Genomic DNA, 17790 nt, shown 5'->3' on the forward strand with positions numbered 1-17790 from the left:
GAGTTCCTAAAGAATATTCTCCCTTTGCCCCATAAGGATTTTAACCTGCATTTAGCAGTATTAGATTGACATATATGAATACTGCCGTTTCTGTAGATCAGTAATAGTTGAATATCAGCAACTTCACATGCTTCAACGTCATATATAAACCAAGCATAACAAAATAAGAAAATTCTGGGTATGCCTTTTTTCTTCTAATGGGGATAATTTTTTTTTTTTTTTTTTTTTTTACATAGACCAACCCGAGCTACTCTGGACTCTTCTCTATCATTGATAGTAGTAGCTACAGGCAGTTTATACCAACCGCTTGCTGCTTGCAACTATACATTTTGGCATCTACTTCCAAAGGCTTCAACCTTTACCAAAGTGAATGTTACAAGAACATATACCTATTATTGGGGAAAAGGCAGAAGTAAAACAATCTGTAGAAAATATTTAACTGAAATTACAAACATAAAGACAAGCCCTTAAAACAAATTGTACAGGCATTTTTGTACTCTCTAGTCCCTTAAGTTATTAACAGGGCCACAGATACCTGACAGCTTTAGATAATATACATACCTACATTCCTTAAGTTAAAGCCAGCAAGTTTAAAAAGAGCAATAAACAACCATTGTAACATGCTTGCATTTTTCATCTTTTAACTCCTGGTTTCCTAAATTACATTCTGTCATAGAAATATGTAAAAGACTGAACAGCAAATGGGGTCTGACTCTGGGATGTTTATTTCTTGGGATTAAAATTCCCAAACACTTTGGTGTCTTTTTTTTGTGTGTGAATTTATATAACATTCCCCCCAAATGTTTAAGGATGTGGGTTTTCTGTGTTTTTTTTTTTTTTTTTTAAGGTATTGCCAAAAATGGCTCAGATTTAAAGTAAAATAAAAACATAGCTTATAAGCTATGGAAAAGTGACCTAAGTTTTGGTGCCCTGAAGAAAAGTGACTTAGCAGTTCAGGCAAGAAATTATCCTTTTAATACAGCTTTACCCAGAGTTTTTTTTTTTTTTTTTCCTCTAGTCATCTAAAGTGGCCACAACTGTACTGTGTACATAATGTGCTTACAGACACATGTAGCCAAATGGACTGAAAAGTCTCCTCTAATGCATTAAATCCTGTGAATTTTAAAATCTAGCCTAATCATCTCTATGCTTAAAAGACACTGGTAATACTTTTCACAAGTATCTTTCTAAGACAGTTTACGAAAAAAGGCCCTGGACCTCAAGGATGCTTAGACAATCTGAGACCTCTGTTGCTTTCTTTTCCTGAAGTAGTTGTTGTAGTCCTTTTTTTTTTTTTTTTTTAAATCCCCCTCTTTGTCCAATAAATTTATATTTTAAAATAGTGCTTAAATTTATATTTAGTTTTGCTTAAAGTAATGGATAAATAAATTGTAAATCACATATTTTCAAGAAGCTTGAGAGGGAAAAAAACTGCAGCACAATGGGTTTTAAAAACTTATTAAACAAGAAAATCAGTTAAGCCTAGACTCCATTTTTTAAATGGGCACTGTGAGTGAAAAGAGGTAATGTCAACTTTTACTTTATGCTATTTTGGCTTTGTCTTCTCCTTCATGGTTTTCCTCTTTGAAGATGGCATTTTAATCTTAAAAAGGGCACAAAAGCTTAAATGTCATTTACATACAGAATATCAAGTGCTGGCAGTTGTGTTTTATATAGAACAAGAGAAAATCCCATTTCTAATCAAATCTCCCATTCAGTTCATTATGCCATATTCCATCACCAATACAGATTTACTCTTATTAACTGCTAAGAGCAGTCCAAGAACAACTGGTAAACAAGAAATTTTTTTATATGGAAAAAACTCATTCAACCAATATCACCCATTGGTACAAGAAATCCAAAACACATTTTCCATTTTAAAAAAGTTCCCCCATTGCTGAAGTATATCGTCTAAGTCTTATAAATAATAAACCTTTGAAATATGTCAGTGTGAAAATGAGACTAACCTCAAAAACAAACAAAAAAACAAATAGAATATTCAGAGAAGCAGGCCTCATAAACTTTAGAGCTCTAATAAGTCAGAAACAAGAAACTTTTATTTAAATAGTGTAGTCTTAATTTCTTTAATATAAAACCCCCCATGAAACTTGATGAAAACAAAGTTTTATATACCATATAAACAAGATTTGTCAGATTTGAAAGTGAAAGCAGTTTACAGTTAGCTTTTAGCCCTCTCGGGTCATTTAGATAGATCCTGATATTAGTTTGTGTCAATTTTATGACACAATGGGGAAAATTTTACTATTGTACTTAATAGTACAGTTTCATTTATCAAGTGTTCCATTAATTCCATTATTAGTGACAGGTAAAAAAGTGACCCCATTAAATGAAGTGAGCGACATTAGCTGTGGCAGAGTAAACCACATCTGGATTGCTTTCTATAATTCACCAGTTTGCAGAAAGTAAACATTCTTTGATTTGTTCATAACATACTGAAATTGCCTAGAACACTGGTGCAGTAAAACAGCTAGTTAACTGTATTGTTACGGTAGGACAGATTTTATAGTATAAAGTCGACAAGAAAAAAAATGCTCACACATTATGTGGTGAAACTTATTTCACAAAGAGAGCATTAAATAAAGGGAAAAAGGGAAAATAAACCATGCAGAAGAGACGGCTTCCCTGTTACCACCTGTTTCCTATGGGTTCACTCACTACCATACATCACTTGCCACACTATCAAGTGACTCCTTTCTGCTTTGGTGACAGAAGGTTCGAGTGGAAGATCTTCTCCAAGAAGCTCTGATTCCCCACCTTCATCACCTGGTGGATGATAAAGAGTCTGAAGTTAGGTTAAGCATGGGAGATGTATATCAGATTCATGGTTAGTCCATGAGCGGTATGTCTGACACCCATTTCAGAGAACACAGCGAAAGAAATGCCATGAGATCAATTTCCCATTGCTAAAATATTACAGGATATGAAGAAGGAAATGGAGGCAAAAAAGAATTGAATTTAAAATTCAATTTTTAGGAGTTCCCATCGTGGCTCAGTGGTTAACGAATCCAAGAACCATGAGGTTGTGGGTTCAATCCCTGGCCTTGCTCAGTGGGTTAAGGATCTGGCGTTGCCATGAGCTGTGGTGTAGGTCGCAGACATGGCTTGGATCCTGCATTGCTGTGGCTCTGGCATAGGCCAGCAGCTACAGCTCCGATTTGATCCCTAGCCTGGGAACCTCCATATGCCGCGGGAGCAGCCCAAGAAAATGGCAAAAAGACAAAAAAAAAAAATTCAGTTTTTAGGAGTTCTCATCATGGCTCAGTGGTTAACGAACCCGACTTAGTATCCACGAGGACAACAGTTTGATCCCTGGCCCTGTTCAGTGGGTTAAGGATCTGGTGTTGCCATGGGCTGTGGTGTAGGTCACAGATGTGGCTCAGATCCCGCGTTGCTATGGCTATGGCGTCGGCTGCCGGTTACAGCTCTGATTCGACCCCTAGCCTGGGAACTTCCATGTGCCGTGGGTGTGGCCCTAAAATAAATAAATAAATAAATAAATAAATAAAATAAAAAATTTTTAAAAGCATACTTTTAAAATCAACCTATGCTTTAAGACGAATCTGCTTTTGGAGTTCCCGTCATTGCACAGTGATTAACGAATCCAACTAGGAATCATGAGGTTGTGAGTTCGATCCCTGGCCTTGCTCGGTGGGTTAAGGATCCGGTGTTGCCGTGAGGAGGTTGCAGACGCGGTTCAGATCCTGCATTGCTGTGACTCTGGCGCAGGCCGCTAAAGCTCTGATTAGACCCCTAGCCTGGGAACCTCCATGTGCCTCGGGAGCAGCCCTAGAAAAGGCAAAAAAAGACCAAAAAAAAAAAAAAAAAAAAAAGACAAATCTGCTTTTCATGCTGTATTACCCAGAGTTACTGATAAATCTGCTTAAGCAATTTTTATTTTTATTTTTTTTTAATTTTTATAGCCACATCCATGACATATATACATTCCCAGGCCAGGGATTGAATCTGAGCTGCAGGTGCAACCCAAACCACAGTTGTGGCAACGCCAGATCCTTTAACCCACTGCACCAGGCCAAGGACTGAATCCGCACCTCTGCAGTGATCTGAGACACTGCAGTCAGATTCTCTGTGCAGTGTGCCACACAGGAACTCCTTTGTTATTTTTAGGACCCATGATGAAAGAGATTTTTAGGGGAAATGGAAAAACCACGTAAAGATTTTATAAACATATTCCTCAGTATGATTCCAACTACCATGCTATATCGAAAAAAAAGTTCCAAATATCACCCCAGCTAAGCGAAGTCCATCTCTATAAAGGAATTCTGAACCAAGAGTCACTTATTTAAAACACTTTGCAGCAACTCCATTCCTGCTGATATCACCAGAATCAACCGATTCCTAAACTTAACATCGGAAGCCCTGCCTTAAAAATGTGTCAGTAAGCCTTCTGCATCAGATTTTAGTTTATTACATGTGGCACACTGTCCCTTATGTAACCCTAAATTTTATTTTTCATACTTTATTAGTTGCCATAAAGCCTTACGTTTAGAAAGGTTTCCAGTCACTGTGATTTCAGGCCAGTCCAAAGGATCCCTTTATTTATTGCAAATCACTACACTTTTAGAAACATCTAAAATACTCCGCATTTTCTTTGAAATCTCTATGGCCATTCCTTCCTAAATCTACCCTTCATAAGCTCTAATTATTCTTGGAGTTCCTGCCGAGGCTCAGCAGTTAACAACACTGGCTAGCATCCATAAGGACATGGGTTCGAAGCCTGGCCTTGCTCAGTGGGTTAAGGATCCTGCGTTGCCGTGAGCTGTGGTATAGGTTGCAGACCTGGCTTGGATCCCATGTTGCTGTGGCTCTGGTGTAGGCTGGCGGCTATAGCTCCAATTTGACCCCTAGCTTGGAAACTTCCATATGCCTATGGGTGTGGCCATTAAAAAAAAAAAAAAGATGAAGAAGAAAAACAAAATAAAACAAAAACATGAAAGTGTGTGGGGGGGAGAAATATAAAGTCATTTTCCAAATAAAGAGTTCAAAGAAAACCCCTTAGAAATCACTTATCTTAGTTTCTTGTTTGAAATCACTTATCTGAGTTTCCTGTTTGCTATGGGTGAAAAACTACATTATGGGACAGTGGAAAGAGAGCTGCCAGAAGCAATGACATACCCATTCGGAAGTCAATGTAGCCCTCTCCTCCACTGATGACTAGCATAGACTTCAAGGGTGTCTGGCTGCCAGGCTCCTGTGCAGATGGCCCTACTTTGTCAGCTGTTAGATCTGTGCCACTGCTGCCACTCTGTGGGCTGATGACTTGACCTATTTATAGAGGAACAGAAGAAAATATTACTTATTACAGATTAGGGTGGGAGAGACTCAATTTTTTTCTGAACATTTTCATAGAACAGAACAAAAAGCTAAGTATCCCATAGTACGACCAAAAGTACGGGAATGTTGGAAGCCTCTGCATGATCAGAAAATATCAATAAAGGTCACCAAAGCCTCATTTGAAAATCTAAGTAAAGCCACTTTATACTAAAGCAGAAATAGGTTCAGAATCCAGCATGAGATCTGTATATGGCTCAGCTGGTCTTAGCTGCCTGCTTCAGACTATTATAATCTACTTTATTTCATCTGAGGAACAGTGGAAAGATCTCTCCCCTGCAAGGGTACATGAGTATTTGTATAAGAGAATGAGAAAGGTCTTCAATTTAAGCCTTATAAATTTGGATATTCATAATTAATATTCAAATTGATTTCAAATCCATGGGTTTCCTCATATTTAAGAAAAGTACCTTTTATTTTTAACTTAGATTACACAAATAAAATTCCTAGTAAATGTGTAATTTGTCCTAACATTTAAGTTCTAAGATAGAATCCTTTTTTTTTTTTCCCCTTTTTTGCCCCATCCCAAGGCATGTGGAGTTCCCCGGCCAGGGATCAAATCTGAGTGGGGGTACAACATTTGCCACAGATGCAGCAATGCTGAATCCTTGCCTGGCATCAAACCCGCATTCCTGCTACTGCAGAGACACCACTGACCCCACTGTACCACAACAGGGACACCTAAGGTAGAATCCTTGAGCATGAAATGATAGAGAGAGACCTTGAAATACTATTCACATGATAATTTCTATGACATCTCTCTTAGAAAGCTCTGAGTGTGGATTATTTGTTCTTGCCAGATATGCTGTCCTTTGGTCAAACTAGAGACTATGCCTCCAGGCAACAGCAGGACACAGTCCTATGATGTGATACACTTTATAAATGATTAATTTATGTTGGACATGGATAGGACAGTTTGATTTATTTTCACAGTGTCTTATTCATGTATTACTCAGTTAGACTCTGGAAGAAATTAAGCCTGCCAGTTCTGTTAGCAGACTGGTTTAGCTTTGCCAGAGAAGCAAGGGCACAGTGGTATCATATTAATTAAGGCCAAGCTGAGTGTTTAATCCTTAGGGCCAACGGTCAACAAACAACAATGCACTTCTGGATTTGTACCCAAGAGCAAAGTCTTTCCCACAGGGCACAAGGTCTACTGTTCTTAACAGTGGAGAAGAGAAGAGAAAAAAACCTACAGGTCCATCCATAGGAAAATGGATAAGAAGTAGCACACTGGGAGTTCCCATTGTGTTGCAGTGGTTAAGAATCTAATTGCAGGAATTCCTGTTGTGGCTCAGCAGGTTAAGAATCAAACGTTGTCTCTGAGTATTTGGGTTTGATTCCTGGCCTTGCTCAGTGGGTTATGGATCTGTCGTTGCTGTGAGCTATGGCGTAGGTTGCAGACATGGCTCAGATCTGGTGTTGCTGTGGCTCTGGCATAGGCTAGCAGCTACAGCTCGTGGCCCAGGAACTTCCATATGCCACAGGTGTGGCTGTAAAAAGAAAAAAGAATCTGACTGCAGCAGCTCTGGTCATTGCAAAGGCTCAGGTTCGAACCCTGACCCTGGCCCTGGCCCAGAACAGTGGGTTAAAGGACCTGGTATTGCTGCAGCTCTACTGTACATCACAGCTGTGGCTCAGATTCAATCCTTGGCCTGGGAACTTCCATTTGCTGTGGCTGTGGTCATTTTTTTAAAAAAGTTGCACATTTGTTCAGATATTAGAATACCACAGTTAAATGAATAAATATAAATATTAAATTTCAAAAATGAGAAACAAGTTGCAGAAAAAAAATATGTAACATAAGACTTAAGTTCAAAAATACAAATATATCTTGTTTATAGGTATGCTCCAATGTAGTAAAAATACCAAAACATGGCCAGGAAGATACACGTCAACTTCAGAAGAGTTTTAAATGGAGAGGGGAATGGGATTAGAGAGACACGAAGGAGACCCAAAGGGGACTCCATGACATTTATTTTATTTTGAGAAAAGGAAGTAAAGATTATTACCAGCAATTCCATTTCTAGGAGTTTATCCTAGAAAATAACTCTACAAAAACATATACAGGAAGTATATTACCATGTTGTTAAGAATCCTGAATCACTGGTTAGGGTAACATGTGCTGGCCCTACACTACATACATTTAATCATTCAATCTTTGGAATACCCTTGGAAAATTAGTGTGATAGCTAATTTTGTGGGTCAACTTGGCTAGGTTACAGTGCCCAGCTATGTGGTCAAACTCCAGTCTAGATACTGCTGTGAAGGTATTTTTTAGATATAAAGAACATTTAAGTCAGTGGGCTTTGAATAAAGCATATTACCCTCCATAATGTGGGTGGGCCAATCAGTTGAAGATCCTAAGAGACAAAGATAGGTCCACTAAGGAAAAGGGAATTCTGCCCTCAGGCTACCTTTAGACTTGAGCTGCAAAACAACTCTTTCTTAGGCCTCCAACCTGCTCTGCAGATCTCAGACTTGCTAGCCTCCATAATCACGAAGTAATTTCTTAAATCAATCAACCAACCAACCAGCCTCTCTCCCTCTCATACACGCACACCCTACTGGTTCTGTTTCTCTTCAGAACCCTGAGAAACCACCATGTCTAACGTCACACGGTTGGTGTGGCAAAGCCAGATTTGAATTTTGTCTAACTTCTAAACTTGCCTCTAATAGGGAAAAAAAAAAAATCCAAAACATAGGTCCTGCTTAGAGATGGTCAGAACATCATTTTAGTATTCTCTGGACAAACATTTTCCACTGGATGTCACCACTGCCACCTTTCATCTGGATGGCGCTTTATAGTTCCCAAAGCACTTTCATTAATCTTCACAACAAATGAGGTTGACAAACAGATATTTGTCACATTCACTTAGAAAATGAAGAAATGAGTATCAGATGTTAAGCAATTTGTTTAAGAAAATAAGACAAGTGGCCAGGCCGAGACCCCCAGACTCCTGGTCTATTGTTCTTTGCCACAACACTGATAAAACTACCAGAGCACAATCTCCATCTCTTCCTGAATACAGCCTTGATGATAGGGGCTTCTTTCTAGATATCTCCCTTATGAAGCCAAAATCATTTTGGTATCCTGCAGTGACAAAATAGTATCATTGATTTTCAAAAGTAAAGAAGTCTCTTAAATAAAAATCAAGTTTGCTTTAGGGTAGAGAAGAGAGTCCCAAAAAAGCTTCAGTAAAGTATTCCTACAGTACTTTATTCATACCTCCAGTACAGAACATTTCATGCATCATATTGGAATCATCTGTAGTTTCAGTATTTAGTATTGGACTAGGAAGAGGAACAGACATTTGACCCTTGAACAACTCGGGGGTTGGGGTACAAAACTCTGAGTGTAATTAGTAGCCAGCCCTCCACATTCAGGTCGTGTAGTACTTAAGTGTTTACTACTGAAAAAAATCCATGTATAAGTGGATCCGTGCAATTCAGATGCTTATTGTTCAAGGGTCAGCTGGACATGCAACTTCTCATTAGAATAACTCACCTGGAACTGCCACAAAGAATTTCACAGCATCCCGGTGCCCATGGAAGCAAAGTTGTGCATGTGCCATTGAACAATAGGGTATGAATGTCCCTGGTGTCACTTTATCACTGTTTTCATCACCATATACTCGGATGACACTTCCAGGGCGATTTCCCGATGCTCCTGAGGTTTTATTTGCTGCAACAGAAAAACCAAACACCAAATATTTCCCTCTAGAAAACAGTAATGATACAAGACGTTACTGGTTAATCCTTATGATATTATCTAAAAGCTACAGCCAGTTGAGATAAAACAAGGGCAGCGATGCCAATTCAAGACAAAGCTGGAAAAAAGAGATATATAGCATGCTAGTTATTTTTAAGTATCTCAGTAAATGGAGTGGGGGATTTTGCCAGTCTAGCAATAACTAAATTTACTTTTAAAACACCCTATTAATTTTTTAAAATCACTTTAGTTAACAAAAGAAAACAGATTTCTTAGGTATGTCTCTTTTGTTTTAAAATCCTCATTTTAGAAAACTAACTGGGTATATAGCTTAAAGTGAATAGGTATATTTTCAAGTAAAATTTTTATAGTTTATCTTCTGATTTTTTTTCTCCCCTGTGGTCAGAATATCTCACTTGAAGGGTGGTAAAAGCTGTACTTAAAAAGATCCAGCCAGTACAATAGAGTAGTTTTTATTTACACCAGACTAATGGTTTGCTGAATTATTTTAGAATGAGCAGACTCACAAAACATCCCCATTCCATGGGCCAGTAAGTGAATGAAAGTAACATGATCGATAACAAGAGTAAACAATGTAGATTAATGACAGTTTTCAGAGATGTTTTGTGTTTTTATTGGAGGGAAAACAAAGTCTGAAAGAAAAGTTCAGCTGCAACAAAAGAGGATAAATAGACTAAGCTGCTGAGCAGTAGTTTGGTGGCCATGTAACAAATATTAAAAAAACAAAAACAAAAAAACACCTGCTGCAATGCAGTGACTGCAAGTGGATGACATTTAGGAACATTCAAGAGGGTATCTAGAGACGTGAGAATGGCCTCACGGTGGCCATGAGAAGCCGGGAAGAGTGTGGTTCAGGATCTGCACTTACCCCTCAGCCCCAGTAAACGTCCCTGGTGGAGGATTACGGCTAAAGTGAGAGAGGAGGAAAGGGGACATGGAGAGGTGCATGACAGGGAGGAGAAGGATTACTATGAGCCCCACTCTCAGCATCTTCTATCTGGCAACCCAGGAGCTCAAAGCTCCTACCTAAATTAACAAAATCCAACTTGGTATAATACCAAGAAACACACACAGTTCTTACCAAAGCCTCTAAAGAATATCTCTGCTCAAAAAGGATTTGAGTAAATTTTATTTCCTGCTTTTCTTAATTATAAAGCAATTTCACCAAATAAGAACTTATTGGGGAATATTTCCTAAATGCTACTATTTCCCCCTTTTCTTTAAAAAATGCAGTGCTGGAGTTCCCACTGTGCCAGGTAGGTATCCATGAGGATGTGGGTTCCATCCCTAGTCTTGCTTAGTGGGTTAAGGAACCAGCATTGCTGCAAGCTGTAGCGTAGGTCACAGAGATGGCTCGGATCCCATGTTGCTGTGGCTGTGGTGTAGACCAGTGGCTACGGCTCCAATTTGAGCCCTAGCTTGGGAACTTCCATATGCTGCAGGTGCAGTCCTAAAAAGGGCCCCCCACCCCCACGCAAAAAAAAAATTTCTTTGCAAATAATTATGCTAAAATGAAGCTCTACAAAGAACTGAAATGAACTCTGGGGAACCTGGAATCTCTTAGGACATAAGAAGTGGTCTAAACATGCAGATTTATAAGTAATTGTAGAAGAACAGCTGGGATTAAGAATTTGGGTTCTTTAAAAAGGCTCCAGACATACCACCATCCAGTCCTCCTCCTTTCCCCTGAAAATTCTAAGGTGTTTGTTTATTAACTTATTTTATGGACTTGGAAGAACCATTCCCTGCCCATGAATTTTGCAACACAAAAACTTATTTAATGAATGATCAATGTAATGGAACACAATATGGAAAACATACAATGTACATTTTGTTCATAAAAATAATAATGGAGTACAATATAAAAAACATACAATGTACATTTTGTTCACAATCTTTTCAAATACAGTATAGATGCTTGTCTCCAACATAGGAAAGGTTTGCTAGGAGGTCCTAAGAAATTTTTCTCATAACCCTTAAGCCACATGGAATATCCTAAACTAACTGCTACAGAGATACAAAAACCTAGGATATTCCTAGTTAGGTAATGTTTTTGGATACTGGTATAATAAAGCTGGAAGAAAAATGGACTTTGACCATTATTTAAAAGATGAAATAGGACTGGGGTTCCTAAAATGAGAAAAAAATTTCTCGCCATGAAAAACTTTTAACTGTAAATGATACATTTGCTAGAGTTTATAAATTTCATAGAAAGAGTGAAGGGACAATAGATCTTTGCCATCCACTTCACTTTCTGAATTACCACAGATTTGCCAATAACTAAACAATTCCTTCCACCTGAATTCCAGACTTGACTATTCCCTGTAACTCCTAACTGCACTGTGAAAGTCAGCTAAAAACATACTTACTCTCCGTCAGTGGGATGGAGATAATGACACCGTTTCCTGTCCCCACCCACAAACGATTGCAAGACACCATAAGAGCTGTGATCCTCACAAAAGAGAAGCCCAGTTTTCCAGTACCTATACAGTGGAAGGAAAAACATTTTATTGAAAAACCAGAGCAGATGATGTTTTAAGTTCCAAGTCCATCAGAGTACTGGATTAATAGAGAGGACATGTAATCAGAGTTAGGTGGATGTTTCCTGAAGGTGAACACCAATCAAGGCTAACTCTCATTTGCTATTATCATCTATCTGACAATTTATGGTTAATGGAAAAAAATTCCAAAAGTGGCTGGCATTACATTATCTTTCAGAAGGAAGATACTGTGCACCTGGAAGCATGATTAGTATTTATTTAAGAAGCTGCAAATCCAACTAACCAAACCAAACCAAATCAAAACACAAAACAAAACAAAAAAACCCTCAACAAAAGCAGTTTACTTAGATTGGGGAAATCAAATGTCCTTCCACAAGCTGAGAAAGTTCTAGATTGCCTTAAATTTCTCTGCATAAGTAAGAAACAATCTTTGCTAACAAAACCCATACTCTTTCCTTGTTTACATATTTGGGTCTAAAGCAGATCTAATCCTAAATTTTAGGATACCATACGCACATAATTTAGGGAGTATGAATGCATGTTTTTATTTTAAGGGAATTTTTAAATTGATCTTATTTTCACGAATTTGAGAGGCAAAATTATTAAAAGCTAATAGATTTAAGACAAACAGCAGTGTTCCTGTTGTAGCTCAGTGGGTTAAGGATCTGGGGTTGGTGCAAGCTGCAGTGTAAGTCACAGATGTGGCTTGGTTCTGGTGGTGCTGTGGCTGTGGTGTAGCCTGGCAGCTGCAGGTCTGATGTGACCCCGAGCCTGGGCACTTCCGTAAGCCCCAGATGTGGCCCTAAAAAGAAAAGGAGGAGGAGAAAAAAAAATGCAAACAGCATTTAGTTACTCGTAAATCCTACTGACTAGAAATGAGAATATGATCATAGAATCACAGTGTTAGTCTAAGCTAGCAATCTTTAACCTATGGTCAAAGTATATTTCTGGAATTAGTGTCTATGTGTATATTCTAGGGAGAGGCATGGCTATCATGTTTTTTAAAGGTGACAACCATAAAAAGGTTAAAAACCACCAATGCAGTTCAACCTCTCTTGATAAAGAAATCATTTACAACATCCCTAAGAGTCACGTAGCAGTGAACTGTGTGCTAAGGATACTGCAAGGAACAAGCCAGAGATAATCCCCTGACCTTCATACGGCTTAAGTTTTATGGAGGAGAGAGACAGTATAATATTGGTATAACCACAGTAATAAGCCAATGTAGAAAAAGTATGAGAGGACCTAGATCAAACTGGGAGATTAGGAAAGGTCTCTTCCGGATGTGACACATAAGCCATGACCTGAAAGCCAAGTAAAAAGGGATTAAAAACGGCTCAGCACACATGAGGATATAGCACATGTGAAGGCCTTGAAACAGTAAAGGACTTGTTGAGTTTAGGTCAGTGTAGGCAGAACAGAGTGAGTGAGGAGAGTGGTCCAGACCTTTAAAGTTCTTCTGATAATGTCACAAAATGTCATCTCACCTAAGGACAAGAATATTCTAAAAGTGGCTGGCATTATATAAGTAGAGGTATGTCACGGTGCTATGGGCACACTGGTTATTACGCAGAAGATCAGCTGGAGTGGAGACAGGGAGACAGTCAAGAGGCTCATGGTCATCTAGGGGAGAAAGGATGGTGACCTGGCCTAGAGGAACAGTGGGAGAGATAAAGACATAACTGATGTAAGATATTTGGGAGGAAGACTTGACGGTTCCTAGTGAGGGATTAGGTGTGAGGAACAAGAAAGAAGTCAAAAATGATCCCAAGTTTCTGTCAAGTACCACAGGGTAGATGGAGCATCTGCCTGACACTTTCAGTGATAAGAGATCACTATTCCTGAGACAACTTATTCAGTGGTTCTACCCAGCATGTAGGACCATTTAAGAATAAACCAGGGAGTTCCTGTAATGCCTCAGTGGTGACAAACCCAACTAGTATCAATGAGGATGGACGTGGGTTTGATCCCTGGCCTCGCTCAGTGGGTTAAGGATCTAGCATTGCCATGTAGATCACAGACATGGCTCAGATCTGGTGTTGCTGTGGCGGTGGCATTGGCCTGCAGCTGCAGCTCCAATTTGACCCCTAGCCTGGGAACTATGCCACGGGTGCAGCCCTAAAAAAAATTAATTAATTAAAAAAAATAATAATAATTAAAAAAATAAAAAGATAAAAACCAACCAACCAACCAACAAATCATTTTCGGATGGTTTATGATTGACAAAGATAAAATGCTTTGGAAGCTTACCTAGCATTTTGCTTACATAAGGCTCAATGTCCACATCCTGCAGATGTTGGTAAGTGTGAGCATGATACAGGCGGAGTGTAGAATCCAAACGAATGGAGACCCACACACCATCACCCACCCACGCAAGCTGCCGCACTTGGCTCTCCTTCCTAGGGTGTGCATCAAATGATTTCTAGGAAAATTGTTCAATCACAATGTTATTTTTATTATTTAGGATTTTTTATTAGGTTATTTCTATTACGTAGAAACGTTTAAAAACTGTGCTAATTTAATTTGTACAATAATTTGGAAGACTATATATTAAAAGAGGAGCCTCTGTTAAATTAGAAATAGTAAATATTGTTTACTCTTATATACACAATTGTTATTATCCTAGACTGCAAAACAAAACGAAGAAGCACTAAAGGATGTCGGATTCTAACATCGTGTGGGATATCAACTTCTGAAAGCAACACTGGCACATTCATATCACATACCAGTGTTCTTAACAAAAAGACTGAATTTGATCTCAGGACTTCAGAGAAATACATGGAATAAGATAATTAAACAAAATACATATGTACAAAATTAGACATACACAACAATGCTGTGTGTGGGGGCGGTGAGAGTGTGGGTGTGTCTATCTCTGCATGTAAGGAATACATCTGAAAAATAAACACCAAATGTTTAAATTTGGAACTTTTAAGGTTGGGAACAGGATTTGAGACAAAGGGAGCAGAACTTACACCTTAAAAAGTTCCAACTGTTCTTTAAAAAAAAAAAAAATTAGAAGAAATTAATGTATTGTGGCAAAACTTTTGTCTAAGAAAATAATACTAAAGAGGTTTTTTTGTTTTTACAACAAATTTGCGCTGTGATATTATTCCTCAGTCTGGATACACATGTAGTAGTGGGGGAGACTTGGGAGTCCTCCTCCCAAACAGCAGATACATAACTAAACATTTCAAGAATCACGTATTCAAATAATACATGTATGCATCTATGGATGCTCAGACACACATGCAGACATTTATGTGTGAATTCACCCTCGTTTTAAAAAAAAGTACTTCCCACCATAATAGTCAAAAGCGGCAACAGAGGTAAAGCAACACAGAAAGCTGAGAAGTCATTCTCTGTAACAGTGAAGTACCCTAAAACACATAGATTCAGAAAACAATTTCTAAAGAAGCTGAAAATTATTAGTCTTAGGGTCTTCAGATAACACAGATTCAACATGTACAGAACACATGAGTTAACTTGCCTCTATCTTCATGGCCTTTGGCTGAACCACATAAATTTTGTTCCTATAGCCACACCACACTTTGTCATGTACCACAGTCATGCATCGAATGGAATGGTGAGGTCGTCCAAGATCTAACAAGTGATAGTTTGACAAATCCCACTGCCCATCTTTAAAATAAGAAATAGATTATTAGGTTACGCATACCACCTTTTACCCAATTTTAACTCAAGAAACATTCTATTTGGGTGTGTAATTAAATTTATTGATGAAACACTCTCAAATACCATGTATTCAGTATATCTTTATTTGCAGAGGTTAAATTCTCTTATTATATAAAAGGCAAAGTTGGAAGAGACCTCAAAGGTTATCTAGCCTAACCTGTCACCCCTTATGCTCTCAACAGCAGTGATGTGATAAATCATTCATAAGTTATCTGTTTAAAATAATATTTTATGAATTAGAATGGATTTAAGGTTATTTTGGGTATAACATCTCTCTTGCTCATTTGCATTTTGATGTATTCTGGTGGGGAGAAGTCAAGGGCAACTTACTGCTGACACTTTAGAAATTATACATACTATAATTTTAGCAATGGTAGAAATACCATTGAGAACCAACCACTGGAAGCTTACTTTGCTTGAACAACTTCAGTGAAAGAAAACATACTGCCTCACAAACCAGCTGTTCCATTTTAAGAAAGCCATAAGTGTTTGAAAAATATCCCCCATACCTAGCTCAAGTCTTGACTCCTTGTATGTAATCACTCATTAGTCTACAGTTTTGCCCAATGGAAGTACAGAATAAATGCAGTCCCAATTCACTGCTACTGCTTCACTGGAAGCTACTGCTTCACTGGAAGCAAAGTAAGCTTCCAGTGGTTGGTTCTCATTTGTACGTATTTCTTTCACTGAAGTTGTTCAGCTGTGGCACAGGCTGGCACCTGCAGCTCTGATTCAACCACTGTATTATGTTTTCTCCTTTCAAAACCAAGCTTCTTCAGCATGTGTTTCGTACACACCACACCTTCACCCTAATTCTGCTTTGTCCAGGTCCATTTAATGTTGTCTTTCTACCAGAGTGGAGCAGGATTACTGCCAGCTCTGCTCTGCACACTAATTTCTCTAAGGCACAGGATGTTAACTAACTTGTTTTGAGTTTGATGTCAACCTTCAAGTAATCACACTCTTTAAGGCATATCTCCTGCATCTACTCTTAGGAACCCAAATGTGTGTCTTTACGTTTATCCTTATTAAATGTTTTTGTCTTGTTCAATATACTTTTTTTAATGATTTTTATTTTTCCCATTATGGTTGATTTACAGTGTTCTGTCAATTTCTACTGTACAGCAAAGTGACCCAGTCACACATATATACATATATATATTCTCTTTCTCACGTTATCCTCCATCATGTTCCATCACAAGTGACCAGATATAGTTCCCTGTGCTATACAGCAGGATCTCATTGCTTATCCGATATATTTTAAGATTCAGTTTACTAGAATATTTATTATTCCATTTTTTCCAGGATCTTCTACTCACTAGTTGAGTGACCACGAAGAAGTGATTAAAATACTTTGCCTCAGTTTCCTCATCTATAGAAAGAAGGTGGAAAACAAAAGAAGATGACAATAGAATTTTCCTCATAAGTTATTGTGAGGATTAAACTCATATAAAATCTGTAAAGGACCTGAACAAGGTAAAAGAGAGGCCTCTGTTTGTTTTCGATAAAGGGCCTGAACAAGGAAAAACAGAGGCCTGTTTGTTTTCGAGTCATTAATCAGCAATCTCTAGGCACCTTAGTATCATCTACCTCACATTTCTTGAGGCCCCAAAGGACATGAGACTTTGGGAAAAGCCTTGTATCTATGTTTTTATAATATTTTCCTGACCTACCCATCTCATAGTAGGAAATGGGGTATACTTTTGGTTGATATATGTACCAAGGAGTTACATGTTCATTTCCTTTAATTCACTCAAGGTGGTATTCTGACACCACCAACCCTCTGCCTGCAGATGGTAGAAACACTGGTTTAAGGGGAAGAATATAAATAAAGTGACATGAAAATAATTAACCCTTACCCAATCATAAATTCTTTCAAAAAACATCCCAAATGTAAGTGGATCCAAATTATATTTAAAATACTGGAGGAGTTATCGTGGCAGGGAACGAATCCGATAGGAACATGAGGGGGGGTCCTGCCTGCCAGGGCTAAGATGGCGTGCGGAGGTGGTGGGGAGGGGCTCGGAGCGGTGGGGGGGGGGGCTATAGTCGATCAACCCTAGCTAACCTCCATATGTGCAGAGAAAAATACAAAACAAAAAAAAAAAAAAAAAAAAAAAAAAAAAAAAAAAAAAAAAATAAAATACTGGAGAAAACATATCCTCTCACTAAATGTCTCCCTATTAAGTATAGAAATAAAAAACAAATGCCTCCATAGGATATTATATAAGAGGACCATGGGAGTTCCTGCAGTGGGTCAGCAGGTTTAGAACCTGACTAGTATCCATGAGGATGCAGGTTCGATCTCTGGCCTCTCTCAGTGAGTTTAGGATCTGGCGTTGCCACAAGCTGTGGCACAGGTCGCAGATGTGGCTTGGGTGGGGCATTGCTGTGGCTGTGGCATAGGCTGGCAGCTGTAGCTCTGGTTCGACCACTAGCCTGCAGGAACTTGTTCATGCCGCAGGTGTGGCTGTAAAAAAGAAGGAAAAAATA

At 38.5% G+C, this 17790-nt stretch overlaps 1 protein-coding gene across 20 annotated transcripts in view; it reads right to left on the reverse strand.

Moving 5' to 3' along the window:
* SPAG9 (sperm associated antigen 9) overlaps positions 208-17790 on the reverse strand; it is a 144961-nt gene continuing 127378 nt past the window's right edge. For 10 of the 20 annotated variants that reach the window (XM_021067203.1, XM_021067206.1, XM_021067200.1 and 7 more), the window contains 6 exons: positions 15095-15243; positions 13855-14026; positions 11473-11586; positions 8879-9055; positions 5155-5304; positions 791-2784 (listed from right to left, as the gene is read on the reverse strand). In XM_021067203.1, the coding sequence (XP_020922862.1) occupies positions 2669-2784; positions 5155-5304; positions 8879-9055; positions 11473-11586; positions 13855-14026; positions 15095-15243 (878 nt within the window). In that variant the 3' untranslated portion in view covers positions 791-2668. Of the gene's footprint in view, positions 2785-5154; positions 5305-8878; positions 9056-9971; positions 10011-11472; positions 11587-13854; positions 14027-15094; positions 15244-17790 lie in introns of all 20 variants that reach the window. The other 10 variants (XM_021067204.1, XM_021067198.1, XM_021067201.1 and 7 more) reach the window with 3 other exon arrangements.

Source organism: Sus scrofa, chromosome 12 (genome assembly GCF_000003025.6).
Source record: "Sus scrofa isolate TJ Tabasco breed Duroc chromosome 12, Sscrofa11.1, whole genome shotgun sequence".
NCBI lineage: Eukaryota > Metazoa > Chordata > Mammalia > Artiodactyla > Suidae > Sus > Sus scrofa.